At 38.0% G+C, this 22109-nt stretch overlaps 1 protein-coding gene across 2 annotated transcripts; it reads right to left on the bottom strand.

Annotated features, from left to right (window-relative positions):
- Positions 1 to 23: 23 nt before the first annotated feature.
- On the bottom strand, positions 24 to 21147 carry acap1 (ArfGAP with coiled-coil, ankyrin repeat and PH domains 1). 2 transcript variants are annotated; one of them, XM_060874722.1, is made up of 23 exons: positions 20456 to 21147; positions 18686 to 18743; positions 16798 to 16917; positions 16243 to 16296; positions 16036 to 16094; positions 15329 to 15512; positions 14069 to 14113; positions 13820 to 13915; positions 12202 to 12276; positions 11983 to 12095; positions 11684 to 11735; positions 11408 to 11508; positions 11124 to 11235; positions 9389 to 9582; positions 8378 to 8447; positions 8143 to 8237; positions 6182 to 6375; positions 5847 to 5891; positions 4161 to 4333; positions 3777 to 3886; positions 3501 to 3611; positions 3173 to 3231; positions 24 to 803 (listed from the first exon to the last, which is right to left on the bottom strand). In XM_060874722.1, the coding sequence occupies exons 1-23, from the start codon at positions 20506 to 20508 to the stop codon at positions 703 to 705; spliced, it is 2274 nt and encodes a 757-aa protein (XP_060730705.1). In that variant the 5' UTR covers positions 20509 to 21147; the 3' UTR covers positions 24 to 702. The 2 variants fall into 2 exon arrangements, with proteins under 2 accessions (XP_060730705.1, XP_060730707.1); XM_060874724.1 differs by lacking the exons at positions 18686 to 18743; positions 20456 to 21147 and having other exon boundaries at positions 16243 to 16349.
- Between the last annotated feature and the right edge of the window lie 962 nt (positions 21148 to 22109).

Raw genomic sequence — 22109 nt, 5'->3', positions numbered from 1 at the left:
ACCACTTCTGGTACATCTCTGGCTAAAAGGAGGCACATGAGCAAAATTTTATTTTTGTTCCGTTTCTCTGGAAATATCATGTATAAATCTTTAGTTTCTCTTAAAAAGACATGCATACATATCACAATGTTCACATAAAGAATTTGGAAGATTTTTTTCAGTTCCTTATCATGACCGAAATTACAAAACACTTGCGGGGCATTACCAGTTTTTTTATATGACTAATGCATGGTTTGAAAAAGAAGCTGATTTCCCAGAATGTGGAATTAAAACAGAAACCATTCAAAAACTGAGGGATATCAGATATCTCTCAAAACATACAACACAAACATGCTGTATTGCTTTAATAAAAAAAAATCAGAATGATCAGAATAATTTGATGAGACAGTCAAGTGTTACTGTTACACAGTCCAGTGAACGCCGATGATCACAGCGCAAAGCTAGAACTACAGCAGTGCAGCTGAATAACTAAACTGAAACAAGCTGCACATTATGGCCTATTGACCTAATGGGGCTTAGGCTCAAAGATCAAGGATGATACAATCCCTTACTGATTTCTTTGTGTGTGTCACTGCCAGGTGATGACAAAGCAGAAAACTAAACACACTTATGAAATATGAAGGTTATGAAATACGAAAACCAGCCAAATGTCTGTATATTAAATATAGTGAGAGAAACAGGTACAGTCTTCCACCTGGGGGGTTATGGAATTTTAATGTCAGTACTGCGCCGTTTCAGCTTCTCAGGGTTGTTGGAAGCCATTTGGGAGAAATCCCTAAAGATATCATGATAGGTCTCATCACCTGGGGAGAGAGAGAGAGAGAGAGAGAAACAGAAAGGGTTGAATTAATGCTCATACTGATTCCTGCAATTTTATACATCATATTTGTCCTAAACATTTTTCTAACATCAGGTTATATGGCTGTTGAATACTCTACTCCAGTTCTACCAATACACTGATCTTCATGGATTTAATTTCCTCAACTTTCGCACAAAGTCAAAGTGCTTGGTTGATTAGATTGATGAGATTATTCAAGAATAATGGTTTCAAAATTTTAAGGCAGCATGTCCCCAGGACTGAAGTTAATTCTGTCTTTAGAAGAATACACTGGTGTACACTGCATCCAGTTCACTGTGCTATGCATATACTAGAGACTTGATACTCTCCACCTTCTTGTATAACTATCCCTTCTTTATAAAGTATTCCGTTACCGATGTAGTAAATATGTCAACGGCATGAAAAGGAACATGATTGTAAAAACATGCACAGAAAACGCAGACACGGATTGACACACACACACACACACACATTTAACGGCACCTTTAATACAAGAGATGTTGTATTAAATGTTAGTGTTAAAGAAAATCCAGGCATCACTGCAACATAAGCACCTTTGATTTCCTTTTCCTGCTCGCCTAAAATTGTGGAAAACTGGAAAGACGAAAGACTAAAAGCAGCATGCAACATTTAGTGAGTGGGGGAAAAGTTCTGCTTAGGGATGCACTGATCTGACATTAAATATTACTATTGGAACAATACTAAAATGTAAAATCCGACAGGTCGACAGTTGATCAAATTTGTCATTGCACTGACAGGTTTCTTAAAGCATGATTATGACTATGTCAGCATCAGGTATTAGCCAATATACAGAGGTCTCATATCAGTTATATTATAATATCAGTGTATTATTAGTTCAGATTTCAGAGATGAGCAGGAAAGGAGGAAAAGGAAGTAAAGGCACAACAGTCGATTACCTGTGACGCGCAGCGCAGACGACACACTGCAAGCAGTGGAAACTTGGACGTCCATCTCAGGACAAACATAAACACGCACAGAGACAGCGAGACACACGTTTACACAGAGAGACACCGACATACAGACAAGCTGGCATTATGAAGCTTCTCAGCAAAAAAAAAAAAAAAAAAAAAAAAAAAGGTCAGCAAAACTGAAGATATTTACCACAGTGAGTGCTTAACAAGCATCCGCTCAGAGGACAGCCCTAAACAGTTCAGCATTTTTTATTGCTTTCCACCAAAAGTGCATTAGAAGCATGAAACCACAAAGCTTATGGCTATGTGACATCCCTTTCCTGACAGTGTTCCACTGTTTCAAACATCATGTAAACATTTATATAAAATTTACTGAAATATACATAATGTACATAACTACAAACACTGGCTATGTACAATTATACAGGTTGCTAAATTATACATATACACTTTACATTATATTACAAAATAAATGGTTGCTGTAGCTTTCTATGCTGGTGGAAGGACAATAATCCACAATAAAATAATACTTTCCCGCACTCTCTTATGTCCTTTGTTATAAAGTTTCGGTTTGCCCATACAGTATTAGGAGATACGGCAACATTTTTACATTACTAAGATTTACTAAGACCCCAAAAAAGAAATGTGAAGGTTTCAACCATATATTAAAATGACTGCATCCTCGAACAAATTTCAGTAACCTCTAACGTCCCTTGCTGGCTGTAAAGGGAATGGCAATAAAGCCACCTTTAGGATGTTTCACTCAGCCCACCCTCACTGCACTATTCTGCTGAAATGAGGTATGGCTTTTTTGGGACACCAGGAAGAGCTTAGAAGCTCACGTTTGGGTGTGGGGCCCAAGAACTTAAAAGACAAAAGAATTCCATCACATGGAACAGTGGTGTCTAATCGTCTCCAGCAAGGACTGGTGTAGGTGCAGGTTTTCATTCCAACCAAGCAGTAAGTCTACTGAAAGCCAAGATCAGCTAATTAAAGAGGTGGAATCAGGGGTGGCTCCTGCCTGACTGAAATAGGAAACCTGTACCCACACTGGACCTTTGTGTTCTACAGCCTTGCTACAGAATCAACCAGGTAGATTAGGTCAGATTTCTAAACTTCCTGAAGACACCTTTTAGAAAAGTGTACTGTAACATAATTTATCACAGAGTTAACACACAACATTGTCATATCACACAACCCTTGGCACATTTCTGCTGAAAAACCACAGAACTTCATTCAGCAAGACACATTATTGTGATGACAAACTGTGCCATCTATTCATTCTGCCCTCCCAGACCCCACCCACTAAGATGGTTTTTAAAGGCCTGAAAGCCTTTCTTGGTTTGACCAATTAGATCCCCAGACCCGCCTCGCCCAGCACCACCCAGTCCCTCAGAGTGACCTGATTGGGCGAAGCCATCCATCTCCCGCATCTCCTTGTTCATCTTGGCTATTCGGAGGCTGTGAGGAAAAGGAAAGAGAAATTCAGGCATCGTTTATGTCTGTTAACTCTCCGAACTCAAGACCGTAATGTCATGTCTTGATTGTATTTATGTTCTAAAGATTTGCATGGTCATTATTAAGTGAGAGCTCTCATTAGCAAAAGTGTAAGACAGGAAATTCAACAGAAGCAGTGGGTTTTTAAAAGCCACAAGACGTTTTGACAAGTTGAATATTTAAACTTAGCTGAAATGTTTTTTGTCTCATAATCCTCTCAAACTTTGACTTACAGTGTAACAATATCAGCATTGGCACTCTCTACAGCTATGCTGATCGGGTCTTTTTGGCTGATGTCCTTTTTGTTGTAGTCGGCTCCTCTTTTTAGAAACAAACACACCAGCCTGGCACAACACGCGCACACGCGCACACACACACACACACACACACACACACACACACACACACACACACATCAAATACTAGGAACTGCATTTTGGCTCTTAAACTAAAATCTATTAAAGTAAGATAACCCATATGTTTTATAGTGTGTGTATGTGAGTGTGTACCCTGTATGTCCCAGTATAGTAGCGTGGTGTAAGGGTCCTCTTCCATTCGAGTCAGCCTGGTTTACATTAGCGCCATTCTGCAGCAAAAACTCACACGCTGCCAAAGAATTCTGCACAGACAAGGACACATCAGTGTCCCCTATACCTTATAAGCTAACGTGCACATACAAATGTGTGTATGTTAGATAATAACAAACAGTCGACACCACACCGTGCACTTTCACACTGGTCAAATGTCAGTGATATTTCCTGCTACACCACAGTCGCACAGCCCACACTGTGTTCTTTCTGCTCTGCTCATAATGCAGATACCACAAACTGCACAAATACATACATGCACATTTTTATAAACACTTGCTCCCACGTTCATGCACACTCACTCACCACGGTCGCGGCCTGGATAAGAGGCGTTTTGCTTTCCTCTGGCACGTTAACCCAGTTAACATCAGCTCCGTGAGCCAGAGCATCAGCCATAACGGGGAAATGCTGAAGTGCTGCTGAACGGTAGAGCAGAGCACCAGGGTGAAGACCACTCAAGTCCTCCACTTCTTCCTCATCTGTATACACACACACACACACACACACACACACACACACACACACACACACACACACACACACACACACGAGTTAAATACTTCTGCATGAACGTATTTTGAACATCATTATTTATTTAAATATTGTTAAATGTGTGAACAAATCAGTATACTGTATATAATGAAATGATCCATTTCTTGAAATGCTACTAGATTTTAAAACAGCGATGCATAAAGCAAACATCCCGGGAATCCATATTTCTAGATTGTTTTAAAAACTACCAAAACTCTTCCTGAAATACTCCATCATGCTCCAAATCAAATGATTTGATCACTCCACTGATGCTGCAACCCCAAACCATGATACTGGCTTGTACACTCATTACACGATGGATTATATTTATTGAATGTTGTCTCCAGTACAAATGGCTGAGAGACAAAATCTACCTTGTTTAATACTAACACCACATTTATCCCATCATCTGCCAGTGCAATGCAAATGTTTGAAGTCATTTAAATTAGTTGCAATTTTTCTGCTTGTGTGTTTAGTTCCATAGCAAAACATACTGTATATGAAAACACAAATAATATTAAGTCTTCTTAATCACCTGATTCAGCTAAAATCTACAGGAAAATTTGTGAAAATAAATAAATAAATACATAAAATAAAATAGACTTTTCTTTCTGTTGCATTTTGGTTGAAATTTGCACATTTTTCTTCAGTGAACTCTGATGATTCCATCCTACCTTGTCTGAAAAAATGGGATAATCCATTTTACCTCAGTCACGTGAGTATGAAATTTAAACGGTGAATATGTGAACAGTGTTTCTCATAGTACACACATTTTTCAGGAACTCACTATTCCTGTATATTTTCAAGCTTGCAAATAGTGAATAGTTTGCATGAAGCTGCATAAGCTCTTATGAGAGCCCAAAATAGAGAATTACTTGTTTTTAAAACGGGAAGATTCCCATAACCATAAATTCATTTACATTCAATTTCAATCCAGTTTATTTCTACAGCACTTTTCACAATTCCCATTGTCTCACAGAAGTATGGAGACAGAATAAAAGGTTTGAAGTATAAAATTAAGTTTCTATTTATATCTAACAATTTGCCCTAATGAGCAAGAGAGGTGATGGTGGCAAGGAAAAACTCCCTGACAGGAAGAAACCTTAAGAGAAACCAGACTCAGAAGCGAACCTCATCTTCATTTGAGTGACACTGGACAGTAAATAATATAAATTATTTCACTGTATTCCATTAGAATCAGACGACATATGAGATGTATTTGTACATCCTGCTTTTGTGTCTAATAAACGTTAAATGTTCAAATATTTTAATTCTTTAGAAATCTATTTATTAGAAAAAAGTCATCTTGGTCGTGACTTCAGCTTTTGGACTGTAATGGTCATGACATAAGCATGAAACATACAAAAGCAAATGATTCACTTTACATACAGAGCAATAAAAACAAAGCAGTTTGTGTGGGTGTGTGTGTGTGTGTGTGTGGTGAGAGTGAGTGTGAAAGACCTTTATGAGAGCCAGTACTGTTCATTATTTCAGTTGGACTCAGACCTGCAGAGAACATCAGATGAAATGTTAGTTTAGCTTGACTATTTGTCTCGAGGCAAAACAAGCAGATTTACAGATGACAAATTTTCCCTTCCAGCCCTCAGGAGGATTATATTTTAATTTAACCAGTTTTTGTTTGTGTTGGACACAAGCTGGGATGCAGACAACAAACAACCAACTGTAGTCTCTTTATCTCTCTTCATTATTTTACATAAAACACAGTGTATTTATATACACATTTTAAGTATATGTGTGTGTGTGTGTGTGTGTGTGTGTGTGTGTGTGTGTCTAACCTGTGTTCCGTGCCAGGGTGGCTCTGTTGGGTTTGGGTTTGAGAGGAGGACGTTGGATTACTTTGTCTTGTGTTGCTGCTCGATGACGGCGTGCACTGGAGCGGCGCAGTGGTGTCCCACGGCCTGTTTCTGGAAGCTTATGGATGAATTTTTTCTCCACATATTTCGAACGTATCCACGACTCTTTATCCTGCCTGAGGAAATGATAGAAAGCTCTGTTTTATATTCTGTATCACAACACACAATCAGTCCTTTTTCGGCATAACCGACATTCATTCTCGATGTCTTGACAATTTATGCTTATTTGCGTGGCTCACAACACAATTATAACACAAACTCACATTCATGCAACTGATTTATTCTTATGTGCGCCAGAAACAGCCTGCATCACTGTTACCTGTCATTCCTCTCTGATGTGCATGCAGGGAAGAAAAGCATAAAGACATTCAGGGTTTGATTTTTGTGTTGTTTTTTTTAGCAGCCTAATGTACATCTTGTAATGTGTGTGAGGAGACAGCAGAGGGCAGTGGAACAATTCATACAAAACATCTTATCCGAGTCTTAAATTTGTCTTAATTAAACTTGCTGATGCTTTTATCCACAGTGACTAATTACTTAGTTGAGCAGATAAAGGTTCAGGTCCTCACTCAGTGACAGCTTGGTAATGCTGGAATTAGTGAGGACCTCTCCTGGGCACTTAACACCACCCAAATGGTTAAGAAGCGACAACGGTAGTTCCTGAGGATAAGGAAGTTTGGCATGTCATCCAACTGTTTAGCTGCATTATCATGTGGTGTGGCACCACTACTGGTACGGTCTGCATGAAGACTGATGAGAAGATTATCAGAACTCCACTGCCTTTTTGCAGACTATTTACCATCACAATGTTCACAGGAGAGCTACATCCTACCCTCAGGACAGAGGTATAGCAGTGTGAAATGCAGGACTTCCAGATTAAGCAACTACTTCTTCCCCTCAGCTATTAGACTCTTAAATATGCAACCAGCACTGCGGTCACAGACAAGTCTCATCTATTTCATAGAATAGTTGGACAGAATTGTTTCATCTGCCTGCACATTTGTTAATATTATTGTTACTATTTATTCTCATTGCACTGTGTAAATGTTACTGCTGCTACTGTAATCATTGCTTATTTGTAATCATACTGTTGAAGATACTACTATTGTTATGTAGTTGCACTCAATTTGCATGTTACTGTACTACTATGCACATAAGTCAATATTCTATATTTGCGCACATAGATATATGCATCGTGCATATTTCTAGTAGTCTTTACCTCTATTCCTTCAGCTTAGTTTTATTTATGTCTGTGTGTGTGTATGTATGTGTTGCATGTGTCTTGGCATTCACTGTGGATAGCAAAGAAAGAATTTCATTGTACAGGGAAAATTGTTTTCCTCACTGGGCACATGACAATAAACGCTTTGAACTTTGAGTTACAACATTCTCTTTAGTAGCCCAAAGCTTTAACCACAGAGCCACAAGTATAGCTTGACCTGTGACCCAGTCCACAATTTGTTGTCAGTTCAAATGCCAAGTCACCCATGCCATAACCTGAATTTGGTTACAAAATGAGACACACAGCTTCTCAGCTGGTAAACTATGCAATATATCAGCATAATTCCTCACACGTGTGTCTTCTGATATATAAATGATCTACATTTCTAACACACTTTAAGGCGTAGGAGCAACCAGCAACATTCCCATGAGAGTTTTGTTTGAACTGCCTAATGTCTCTTCAAAGCAATGCTTACCCAAAACCAAAAAAAAAAAGTGTTACCTCTACAGTACATTGGAACTGATGTTCCCACCCCACTCTAAAGAACGGCCTGTGATTTTCACAGATACGATTCCATAATGAAATGGGAATATACCTTTTATTTAGCAAATGTTTGTGTGTGGCTGGTGATGTGGAGTGTAAAACAGGATGCGCTTCATACCTTGGACTGGAAGGGTGTGGTTTCTTTATTGTGATCTCATCAATGCGTGCCTCGTAGATCCGGTTAATGGCAGTGTTTCCCAATTCACACATTAGCTATGCAGGGAAAGAAAGAGAAATGAGACAAGGATGAGTGTGGGAAAGTGTGTGAAGGTGGAAATAATCATGCTCACACCTCATAAACTGACATGAAACTGTGAAAGACACAGTGGGGTGTGTGTGTGTGTGTGTTTTACTTTTATGAGTTCCGGTTCCCATGAGTCCAGAGTTAGAGAGCGTACTTTAGAGAAATGGACACCCAGACTCCTACAGAGCAAGAAAAGATAGGTGATGGGATTTGTATCAGTATAAAAAGATAAAGATTTTATTGCATTTTTATGTTTCTACTGTAGTTGAGCAAAACCACAAGTATAGCCGAAGTATTTGCTTTAAAACTTGTTTCTGGGTTGTGCAGGTGTTTAGCTGCATAAAGAATATAGACAGGGAGTGTAGTGAAGTCAATAAAGCTAGCTGTTTTGAAACCCATCAAAAACAGACACGCTATTCAATGTCTGACTAGAAATCTCAATGCTACTGCAAGATGCAGAGCTTTCTGGGCTGACAGACCTCTCGATTGACAGGCAAGTACAGAAACCTCCTTCTCCTGGATATCTGTGCTCCAAGAATCATCTTTAGCCCATTTATAGCATCTGGGGCATCAGGGAGGAATTGATTTTGTCCTCTAAACAGGTTATTGACAGCTGACAGCATAATCAAATGAACTATTCTTAAAAAAAAAAAAAAATTGTATCTTTAAAATAGTCTTGAATCTGTAGGATGGCTTATATGAAAAATACTACATCAGTGTTTCATTTCAGTTTAATAGAAACGTGTGTTCTGTTTGTCATATTTACTGCTATTCCTCTAGCTATTCTGTAAAAATCTGTCCTTCTATTTTTTTGTGGTGCTTATGCTACACAGGGTTGCTGGGAACCTGGAGTCTATCCCAGGGGACTTGGGGCTTCAAGGCATGGGACACCCTGGAAGGTGTTACTGAAAATTTTGAGATGCCAACACAGGTTTTTAGGCTGTGGGAGGAAACTGGAGTATGCAGAGAAAACCCATGAAGCATAAGGGAGAACAAGGAAACTGGGGGAGTCAAACCCCAGACCAATAAGCCACTGTTATTAATATTTGGCTATATATTTTCCACACATATAAGAGTAGTATCTTGCCCTTTAGATATGTATGATCTGTGTGTGTGTTACCTGTGTATTCCAGAGCATGTGATACAGAGTGTTATGCCCAGATTAATGGAGGCCCAGTCTGGTCCTGGTTCTCCACAATCACAGCACTGGTTGTTCCCTGGTATAGCCTGCACCTCCTCTAGGGCTTTACAGTCCTTCTGCTCTCCAAATCCCAAATTCACACTGCCTGCTGACACGGAGCTGCAGCGTTCCCTCTGTCACAAACACAAATATACTTGTACAAAGGCCCTTGTTCATCAATGTCACACAGAAACCAGAACAGATCTGACTACACATAACGATGAATCTTGTTACTAAAGATTGTTTGGCACAAATTACGAATCAGCTTCAGCTGCATTTACAAGGTATTTTCAAAGCATGCAACAAGCTATTCAGCTCAGGGGAAAATACATTTCAGTGAAGAGGAGTTAGAGGTGATTTTAGAGGTGACTTTGATTTTGTATAAAGCTGTTAATTGCCAAACTCAGCAAACAACTGCACCTAAGGAACATTAAGGAAACTGGACGTCTATTTACAAGTTTTTATTTATTTGTAAACAGGACAAATTTAACCACATTTATATTTAATTAACCCTTTATTTATAAACTCAGAGGTGAGCCAAAAATTCCATCTAAGAGAGATTGTAAACAAATAAACTGATCATGAGAGCATGAGCCCACTACTAAAAAATAAAACGTGGTTGATTTATTCAAGACATTACTTTTGTACACAACTGAGCCTATTTTTGTAATAATTAAAACATGTTGACCAAAAAAATACAAATCAGAAGTGAAAATAATGCTCACATATTGTTCATACTCTGACCAGAAGTAAGCCAGTTCATACATATAAGCCAGAGGTGAAAAAGAGGAATAAGGAAGCTATCATGGGATTTTGCAAAAGCTCACCATGTGATATGCTTTGACCATGCATATTAATAAGTATTAAGTATTAAACTTATTAAATTAATAAGTTTAATAAAATTAAAGCATAACACCTTTATCATCATCATCATCAGGAGTGTGTGTAGTTTCTTCTCTATAATTTAAGTGGCAGAAAACAACACACACACACAGACAGACAGACAGATAGATAGAGAGAGAGTGAGAGAGTTATTGAAGGAGAGAGAGAGAAGTTTGTAAATTTAATGAACCAGTAGGATACTATTTCATGTTCTATTTTCATTTTCTTCAACAGCAATACTGCATTTCATTTTATACTCCTCGCTGCTGGAACTTCATTTACAAGTTAAAGATTAAAAAATTATCTGTCACCATAAATCACCATGACAAATTGTATGCAAATACTAACTGAAATGATTATTTTGTTAAGAAGCCTAGTAACTGTAACCTAGTAAAATCACATATTTTAACATTCATATTTTCACAAAATTTAGCTGCTTGTTAGAAGTTTAGTATAACAAATGTTAATCCTCTATTAGTTTAATCAAGGTTGACTGTAACCAAGGTCACATATTGGGAAATGGTGCAACAGAAACGTGTTCACCCTATTGTCCAGAAATCACAAGCTGGAACCTGGATGATGCTACAGCTAGCCGTGGCTGAAAGTTAAGGGAAGGAAACTTTTCTGTGCTCTCTGGTTTAGTGATTAGAGTTTTCTCCCTGTCAATCAATGTGACCAATTGCATGTGGAATATGGCAGACAGAACTTTCATTTGAGTGTTACACGTCCCCAGTTAAAGTTGGAAAAAGGGCCAGAAATTGCCAGTTGGAAAGTGTGTGTGTGTGTGTCTTACAGGGCTACATGTGTCCTCTCTCCTCTCCTGAAATGCTGAAGCAATGCTGTTCTGCACAGCGCTCATCCAGCCTTGCTGCTGTCGCTCTGAATCTGCCTGCAATAGACAGCTCCTACTCACACGCACACACGAGACATAAATTTTGGCTCAGTAAATATACACAAACACTTAAGGGCGGCAACATGCAGTTACAGGCACTGTATACATGTACAGATACACATTTTACAAATTCAGCAACCCTTGAACATCTCATTATAATCCGACACCACTGAACACACACTTACTTGGTGGGTGAGACGACTTCAAAGCAGAACCTTCTCTCCTGTTCAGCACACGGTTTCACTGTGCACAGGCGCAAGTCTTCCACCACTACAGTGGGCTGCTCCTAAAAATAGAAACAGATAAAACCACATTTGTGGGTTTAGAAGACAAGTCAAATAGATCTTTGCTGTTCTTCCATACTTGTACATACAGACACAGGGTGTAGGAAGAATTTAAAAAGGGATTTTCTATATAAATGTTTTTGTGTGGTATGTTTTGTGAAAACATGTGCTACATACTTTGAATTTCTTTTGGTACACCAGTTGGTTTTTTTGAATGGAAAACCAGCGCCTACAAAAATCAGGAAGTGAGAAAGCAAGCAATGAAATATGTTCCAGTACGACCATATTTGGGAATATAATAAGAATTTGGTGCCAGCTTAAGACAGAAATATTGAGAATCACAGAACATTCATTACATCAAGTTACAGATTAGAAGTAATTAACACCATAACGAGTTTACATATGTTAATATGAGGCATGTAGGTGATAGCAAGCGAATGCAGGGGGATAGTGAGAAGCTTGAACTTGTGCTGCACCTGCTCCAGGTTTTAAAGGCATTGCTGGCTCTCTTGTACAGGTAGCCCTCCATGGCAATTCCACTGGACGCATCTGGACTGAAATCCAAGACTGACTCATCATAGGATTCATCCTGATAAAAAAAAATATATATATATATCACAAATATTTGTTAGTTTAATATTTGCTACACATTACTTGAATAAAGGACAGTTTGTTTGGTGTGTTTGTGTGACTACCTTTTTCTTAATGTCACCATGTCTCTGCTCCATGTCCCTCTTATCTCTTGCAGAGTTTAGAACTAGTTGTGTGTACTGAGAGAGAGAGAGAGAGAGACGCACACATGCACACACATGCATGAAAGAGAGAATAAAGTGTTATTGATTTAAAATCTGTTTTGCTTAAGATACATCAATGGTGCTACATTACAACAAATTATATTCAACTGAAATTTTGCATTCAATACTTCCAAAAACAGGAAGGAGGAAGTGTTGACATTTGACTTCCTGTCCGGGTCAACAGGTTTGAGAAGAATATATTTTCATTAACTCTCTATTAGCAGAAGGACCTTCTTTTAAAATTCTACAATTTCATAAAATCCAGCTCTCTGAAGAAACTCAGTGATAACTGAAATTCTGATTTTTTTTTAACTAATTCTTCCTTATTCCCAGTGAGCAAGAGAAATCATTTCTATTAAAACATGTAGTATCTCACTTGCTGTGTCTCAATTCGCCTTATTGTACTATGCACTAAAAGTATTTACTTTTCTTTGTGAAGGAAACAAACATACATTTGAGTGTGTAGCAAAAGAGTGTGCAGGTACTGAGACACACTAACATGTCATGTAATGGAAGAACACGTTGCCTAGTTACACACACAGTCACCGTAAAAACAAACTCCTCTTCACTGCATTTTATCTTCTCTTCAATTACTATTATCCTTATAATATATCAGTTAATTTCACCCTTGCAAAAGGAGTTGTGTAATATGTGTAATGTTAGCTGAAAATGTGTGCATGGATACAGACACTGAACGTCTCTCGGAAAAAATAGACTGGGTAACAGACAAGGGTAATGTTTTATAAAATTCACCACTTCCATTAGAAATTACAGCCTTATTCTCTACCTTTTATAGACTGTTAATGTTCTTTTTAAAGTCATCCATGTCTAAAAGTTGATGCACACACATACATATATATACATACACACACACACATATATATACATATATATATATATATGTGTGTGTGTGTGCGTGCGTGCATATATATGATGCATAATATAATCCTCACAGTCAGACTGTCACCATTTCCTGTGAAGGCAGGAAGTTTTGTAGCAGGTTTTTGTGGCTTTTATAGGCCAGTACAAGGTGACTGTGCTTCCTGTCTCAAACGGCTCACTTGTTAGATAACCAAGTCTTTAGAAAACACTTCAGTATAGAAGAATGTTGTGGAGTTGCGAGGGATCTAATGCTTTTGATTTAGAGCTTCAGAGTAATGGCTAATATGGACTTAACACATGGCCTGCTTAATATTACATTTCAAAATATTCTCTAAGATATTTATTTTAATAAAAAAATAGACAAACTTAAGCAACATCCATGAATGGGAGGCACATGACAATATAATGTAATTTACTGTAATGTAACAGTACAGTTTTATATGGGAGATACCCAAGTGGAATGAAGTTTGAAGTTTTCTGCTGTGCTGTGGCTTTAAGCCTTCTGTCATAACTGTTTCTAACCATCTTTATGCCAAATCAGATAAAGATCCTCTCTCAAAAAAATGTTTATACAATTATTAGAGTGATATATAATCTGTATTTAGGTTGAGCATCTTTTGGCGATCCCTGATCTCACCTCATTGCTGAGCTGCTTACGATACTCCTCCAGTTCTGTGAGGGACTGATGACCCTGCTGGAAAAACACAGCCTGGGTTTCCATTAGTGAGAGCATCTGTTTCATAAACACAAACACACACACACAAACACACACACACACACATACACACAGAGATAGATAAAGTTCTAATTAGGTTATTTTTCTAGGCGGATTTGGTTCCTTCTATAATTAGGAAACATTAAATAATTTCTAGATAAAGAAACATACCGCCATCAGTATATCAGTCTTCTTCTTGGACTCAATAACATTAATCTAATTTGGGGAGAGAGAGGAAGAGAAAGAGGGAGAGAGAGAGAGAATACAGAAGGAAAGAGGGACAGGAAAAAATAAGTGATACAGAGTCGATATACCAGGATTATTTTTTTACACATGTCAGCTGTGATTTTAGCATTTATCTATCATGTAGCAAGTGTGATTTCATCTCAGTTCTTTGACAGACATGTAATTTATCTAATATTTTCTTACTTAACTGCATACAGTTGGAAGTCTGCATAATTTTATTATTTGGAGATCCATACATGTTAATGTGTGGTTATTTACTTAGCTACTAGGAGAGGGGAAATGTGGCATCATCAAGGATCATTTTAATTTGCAGTTCAACATGGTTTTGTGTTTGTCAAAGAAAATACTACACACAGCGATATGTCAATATTGCAGCCTACTGCTGTAGTAGTGCATGCTGTCATGCATTGGTTACAATTTAAAGATGGTGAAAGTGCGATACATCAGAGTTTACAAGCCAACAACCACTCTGTGACAACAGGACTAAAAATAACACTGGATTAACAAACTGCATAGTTCCATGTTATTCTGTATTTACTAAATGAGTAAATGAAAACACAACATTCCATGCAGGTAATAAAAAGTGATGCTGAGCGGTTAAAACATGCAGCATGGAGAGCTGTGTCTAGTATAAAATGTTAATCTGCCAACACGAGGTACCTCATTTGTGTCAACTGTTATGTAAGTTGTACAGAATGTTATTGTAATAGTATCATTGAGCTGTATCTATATATTTATCTATATATCTATATATACTACCTCTTCAGGAAATACATGAACTAGCACTTTTTCCCTGTTTTTTATTAAATAAAAACAAACAAAAAAACACCCTGAACAGAGTTTTAGGTTGATGATATCCCAAGTCTGTAACCTATTGAACCAGTGTTAATGTATTCAGTTGAAAGAGACTTAAAAGCATTTTTTATGTCGCTCTGGATAATGAGGTCTGAAACTGAGGTTTAAACAAACAAAAAAAAATTTTTTGAAGATGTGTTGAAGATGGAACAATTTCATATGGCTCCTGTGCTGCTTGGGAAATCTAAAACATGGTGTTTTGAGTAAATAAATAATAAGCAACCTTAAACACTGAAGTGTAACAAAGAAATTATATTCCTTTTTAAAATCATCAAAAGGCAACACAATTTTTACCTTTCTTGTATTGTAAATATCTGGATAAGTGTGTACCTGCAGTACATAGTCCAGAGTCCCTGATCTGAAGGCTTTACGGGCATGAATTAAGGCCTGACTGGCCTCCTCAACCTCATGTGGCTTTCCCCGTGGGGCTTGAGCATTCTTCCCCAATGCCGTCTCCAGAGACTCGCTGCTCCGTTCAAACTCCTTACGTGTATCTTTAAAGCGTTTCACATCGCTGAAACAGACAGAAGTTTTCATGTACTCGTGTAATGTAGAGTTCAAGAGATAGTGTTATTTGCTGACAATAACCTGAGGTCACTGAGCATGACGGAATCAAATGAGAGCAGGAGATTAAAATGAGATCATATGAAAAGACTCATGCCTAGATATATGTGCATAGTGTTCAGTTTTCCATCGCATCATCATACACCATGTGGCTTCATTAAACAGGGCATGGTACAACAAACTTTATGAATACAGTTAAATTGAGACTGATGCATATGGTCATTCTGACATATTTGTTATTTGATTGAATCAAAATGATCGAGCATTTGAGCAAGATCAGCAGCGTGGTAATCGTCATAATCTCTCAGTGGGGGTTCTGCAAAATCAGCATGACTCTGGAACACCCTTCAGTAGGCAATATCTGTACATCACATGTACTATAATTGAACAAATTTTTGAACTACATTTTTCAGACCCACTCTACTGTCTACAATTCTGTATTAATGCCATTAAACTTCCAGACTGTTACTCACTCTTTCACAAAACTCTGCAGCTTCAGTTTCACTGACTTGTGTGTATTATCAATGAGTTCCTGGCAGGACAGAGAGGATGAGACAGAGAAACAGAAAAGGGTGATTATTGTGACACACTGGGACACATCCTGAGAAAGAGTGAACATATTTGTTCGTTACCATCAGCAACGGTGAAAAGGAATAATGAGTGTGTGTGTCTGGCTTTACCTCCTGAGACATAAGGATGGTGGACAGCGTCTTGGAGAACTTTTCCAAGCAGTTCTGCAGGGTTTACCACAAGCAGACAACAAGCCCATTAAAGAGACCTAAACATTCTTTACAACATTACAAAATACTCCATAAATAATCACATACAAAAAGGATAGAGAGCATCCCGTTTTCATAGTTATTTCCTCTGTAATACGTTTGTTGCAAGCTATGTGCAAAACCATACTGACCACACATTTGGTCATAGTCACATTGCTTAAGTTCCTTTTCTTCCTAATAACGATGAGTGATCATATCCTTATATGCTATAGTGGGCTAAACTATGTGGTTAAATTTAAACCAGAATTTCTATGATGTCCAGGTTGCTTTGGAATGCGTGAGGCCAAACACTAATTGGTTGCGTATGTTGTGAAAAAAAAATGCAGCAGTTCAGACTGATGTGATAGAGGGTAGTAAACACTAGCTAAAAGAAGGGCTCATTTTTCTGCCATGGTGTTTTTCTCTGCAGCAGCATTCTTACCCGCTTTCCAGAGTAAGCCTGGACATATCACTTACCCCCATGGTTGAGTCTTCAGCGAGATGATATCCAAGTTCCCTGAGTCCATGTACAAAGCTCTTACTGCTCTGACAATATGCTCGGCCTGCTTCCAGCATGGCGTTACACTGCTTCACCAACTGTACACACCCAAACACAAACCCGGTTATGTTTTCTGTTACATATCTGTTTTCAGTTAACCCACAGTGAAATCTAACTGTGGTATCTGTATTTAGAAAAATCCCCTCATGGTTACTTCTCTTTTTTTTTTTTTACTGTTCTGCAACATGAAATTAAAGCATATTGAAATCATATTTTTTATGTTATTATTTATTTTACTATATTATCCTCTATAGAAATAAAATTCATTAAAGTATTTAGACGTCATCAGATATTATTTGAAAAGTATTTGTTTTACTGTTTGCATTGTGTCTTGTCTTGTCTCTACATGAAATTCTAATAACCATTATTACACGTGTATTGGGTATGGCTTCTGGGAGAATTATTGTCAATGTCTGAACAAAAATAATCAAAATATTTGACCACATCAAGTCTTAAAACTCTTCAACAACTCGCCTGCAGGTGATTATAACTGTCTGTGTTCCTCCTGCTGAAAAGCAACCCTAGAGAATGAGGTCATCACCATATGATTCGTTTGAACTCAGGAATGGTTACCTGGCTGTTATTTATTTCTGCCAAACATTATCATTTTAGACCAAATGTCTCAACTTTACTCTCATCAGACCACAAAACTTGCAGCCTTTCCCAGCTCTTTAACCCCATTACTGTTGTAACTGGACCCTTGGACACTCATTTTGGCTTGCACTTGGTTGTGATGGATTTTGCTTCTTGCATCCTCAACTTCAACTTGAAGCTTCAAAGACAATTCCTTAGTCTTCATGACAGTAGGACTAATCTGATCTGCCATTTTAGCTGCGAGACCTTTATTGTGCAAGCATACACAAGATCACCCTGCTCAACATATTTTGTGAAGCTCTTGGAAAACTAGTCCTAATTTCATTAATCACTCATCTGATAAGCATCACATGATATCCCATTCTAATAGGCTTACATTTGATACTTCAACTAAGCAAAGAGTGAAACAATCACTTCAGAGGTTGGTTGAATACTATCTGGAGGCATTATATGTAAATTAATATAAAAGGAAATCTCATTAAACTCGCCTGCTAATTCCATGTGCTGTTCCACGTTATTAGTTGATCAAACATAAAACTGTTCTTAATTATTAATGTAATTATAGTATCCAGCTCAGCAGTCATGGACCATATCCATTAGGCTGTGATGTCTCAGGAGGGGTTTTCTTTGCTGAATGTGGTTTAAGGAGACAGATGACTTTACAGTTGCATTAAAATGGACTAAAACTGTAATTTAATCACCCCTTCCGAGGTTTAGAGCTCTTTGTCATCTATGTAAATAATCACCTTTCCTATATAATCTTGATATTAAAATGCTTGAAAACAATTAGTTTTAAACAGGGTCATTAAAACATAAGTTCAAATAGACACATACACAATATTAAACAAACACACACTTTTAGATTCCAAAAATTGAAGTCCACAAAGTCTGTGTATCCTTCCTGAGAACTTTCACTATAATCTTGATGAGGAATTGAATGAGTGTTGGTTAAAAGCCAATGAATTAGTAATTCCTCTTTCAGTTCATGTAAACATTGTTTGAATACTATCTCTCTTCACTAAACTCAGCCAATGGGAACTGTAGGAAAGGAACGAGGGGAAGAATGATAGTTCTCTTAAAAAGAGCTATTAGACAATAGGAACACTATAATTCATTAAATGACATAGGAATGGTAATGAAATGGAATAGGAATGATGCCAATCATTTCTATTTCATAGAGTCACTCAGACTTGCTCTGTGTCTCCACCTCACCTTTTCGAGACGTGTCTCCAGTTCATTCACATCCCCCTCCACAACCTCAATGGCTGCCCTGATGACAGAAAACCACAGTCAGCATATCGCTACAGTTCTTTATTCTCTCCCTCTCCCATGCACACCCAACACACGCACGCACAAATTGTTTGGGCAATTCAGCACCTTTCCAGAACACTTCCAAGCACAATGGTAAATCATGGATGACTGCTTTGTGTATGTGTGTGTGTGTGTGTGTGTGTAAGAGAAAGTCAGTATCTCCTGTCATCTAACTTGCACCTGAGTTTTTGAGCTAACAAGCAGTGTTCAGACCCTGTGGCTTCCGTTAGCACTTTCACTTAGACGCACAAGCCAAGAGCAGCACAAGCGAGAAGAATCAGCACGTTATTTTCTTTGCAATGTACAAACCCAGAGATTTTAGACAAAAAAACAGAAAAGAAAGTGAGACAAGATAATATCAAGCTAAAATAAATATTATACATTTGTGATGATGGGCCTGATTGCACAATACCAAAAGCATATTTACTATGCTGTGTTTAACTGCGTTTCATACACCAGTGAGCTCAAGAGGGACTTGATGTTTCCGCAGAGATCCACCCCTGAAAACACACTTCCTGTCTCATGTTTATCATGTTGGTATCGCTTCACTTCCTGTCTCTCCCATCCCCCACACTGGCATCACCTAGCAACGGGAAGCAGCACTTTATAGTGAAGTGGGCTTGGATTTGGTTTATGTCTGAGGCTTTTCTTAATCACTAGCCCAGTCATTTCATTTTTTTTTTTTTTTTTTTAAAGAGGCTATGACAGTTGTGCATGTACAGTGTGTTTGGTGTAAATCTCTAGTTGATTTTTTGGCACAGAACAAAAAATGCAAGACACTCATATCTGAAGAGATAACAATACAGTACAATGCAGAGAAAGATATGGAGAGAGCACGAGAGAGAGCGAGAGAGAGAGATCTGTATTTCTGCCTGGCTGTGGCCTAGTTCTCTAACCTACTCCACACCCTTCTCATTGCTACATGCATCCCGGGGACTGTACACTCACACTTTCCACTGTGTAAGTCCTCCAGCCAAAAAGGAAAAACTGAGGCGACGGTGGGGGGCAAGTGAAGAAAACAATTTGCTTAAACAAGGTCTTTTGTCCTGGATGTACTTCAGATAATGATCGATGCAAGCAAGACAGAATTAGATGGTGGTAGTAATGTCACCATCACTTGTGTGCAATACAGCCCAGCCCAGCACATCAACAACAACCTAATGTTAGATCTTTCCAGTTATTCTCTCTTTGGCTCAGATGACCCTATAATTTGACTAAGAAGGGTTGAGAAAGTTTAGCCTTAGTTTTGCTCCCTCCACTTAAGAGAATATGCTTTCAGAAGGCAATGCTTGGCCTAAACTAGTTAACAAAGTGCTTTGCATCCTTCTCCTAGAAATAGAAAAAGGGCATTTAAATGGTTTAGTAAGGAGCAGAGACAAGATACTCTCTTATCATCAGTGAAGACTCAATTCATGTCCATATAATCCTCTACATCCCATTCATTCCTCAAACCAAACCCACTGTTTCCAGCGCCGGGACGTCTGGACAACTTAATGTTTTAGTTTTACTCCACTGTAATATCAATTTAAGACTAACAGCCTGCAACTTTCCACAGTTAAAATGTTTTCACGGTAAGGCCTAACAAGTTTGTCTACATGCACTAAAGATTAACCAAGAACATGAAGCACAGGAAGTTTGGTAAACTAGATTAAACATGATTTAATGGCTTACCTGAACCTGGGGGAGTCCTTTAAGCACTCTTCAAAATCCATCTTGACAGTCATTTTGTCAGTTGAATCATGTAATTTACAAAACCTGATATTATTACTCCTTGTTTTGTCATGAGCCGTACAAGCCTGAGCTGTCCCGATTTGTTTGTCGTGAAGTGTCGCTCCAGCAGTCCTACTAAACTGTGTATAAAAATGTCGCTCTCATTATGAGCTCTCCGAATTAATCACACAGCGGCATTTCACCACGAAACACACCACAATCCACGACGACGCTGATGTGCAAAGTTCATATTTATAAAACAATACTTTCTGAAGTTGTCCTTGCTATCCATACATCCGAAATAAAAAAGCGCATAAACATATACATAAAATACCACTTAACATATATCTATATATACATGCACTTAATATATATACACATGCATATATAATATATATAGAGAGAGAGAAATAAATAAACGTTAACTCTGGAAACTTTTCCTATCCAGAGCGCGTGATCTTTCTCTCCATTTAACGCAAAAGTTCCGACTATTTAAATAGAGATTAATTACACTCAAACTCTTTAACGCTAATATTTTAAGAATCTCGAGTAGTTAAAACACGAAGTAAAAAAAAAACGGTTGATAGTGATGTCTCCTGAGGGAATAATTATAGTCTCCAGAGCAGACAGTGTTCTCTCGTTCCTATCTCTTTCTCTTGCGCCTTCGGTCGTCGGTCCGCCCACTACCACGCGCTCCTCTTCCGGGTTTGTGCTTCGTGCTCCCGCAGCCAGCTGACTGTGAAACGGACATCATGACATTAAACGTCAAACGCTGGAAGAAAACAACTCTCCAAAGCGACTGCGAGCTTTTTTAAATGTAAATAGCATCATTTAAACCTCTTGATGATTGCTACCTGAACCATACATCTTTTATAAATGATCATCTTGATAATTATTATTATTATTCCTATTGTGTTATGTCAGCTGTGACAAGAAGAAAAACCCAATAGCTGAATCTGATGCTCATAACAAATATGTGGTGCTGTGCTGGTTTCTGTCCCTGTATGGATGTAGGAGACTGGCCTGACTACTGCATATAGCAACAAATGGGCTACAGTAATTACAGTAATGACCAAATTTTTAAACAATTAAGTAAAGTTCACATATAAAGCTTTACCAAGTGAAAGATCCAGTGACTAAGGTGTACATAATATTCTGTTAAGCAGGATCTGTATACTGCCTGAAAGCATCCCTACACAGAAGCAAAAATCCATCCATTATAATTACTTTGGCATTGACTGTAGTTGGCTTTAATCTCTTGAACTGTTGGGACAGGTTGGCTATCTCTGTGTGCAGTGTGTAGGCCTACTGGTTAAACCTGTTGTGCTCCACCTGACACCAAACACACAATCCCTTGAGATTACAGAGAGTTGCAGTAACACAGAGAGTACACAGCTATTTGGTGCATGTAAAAACGTGTACATATGTGAAATACAGAATACACAAGAACACAAACAATTATCACATTCTATTTGATTCCTCTTTTATGATTTGATGTAAATTATATTTAGGCATGTGTCTCTAAAAGTGTATATATTAAATATATACATACAGTAGACACACACACACACACACACACACACACACACACACACACACACACATCTATACACCT

Source organism: Tachysurus vachellii, chromosome 7 (genome assembly GCF_030014155.1).
Source record: "Tachysurus vachellii isolate PV-2020 chromosome 7, HZAU_Pvac_v1, whole genome shotgun sequence".
NCBI lineage: Eukaryota > Metazoa > Chordata > Actinopteri > Siluriformes > Bagridae > Tachysurus > Tachysurus vachellii.
Note: the sequence above shows the minus strand (reverse complement) of the source record. Positions and strands in the feature narration are given on the sequence as shown.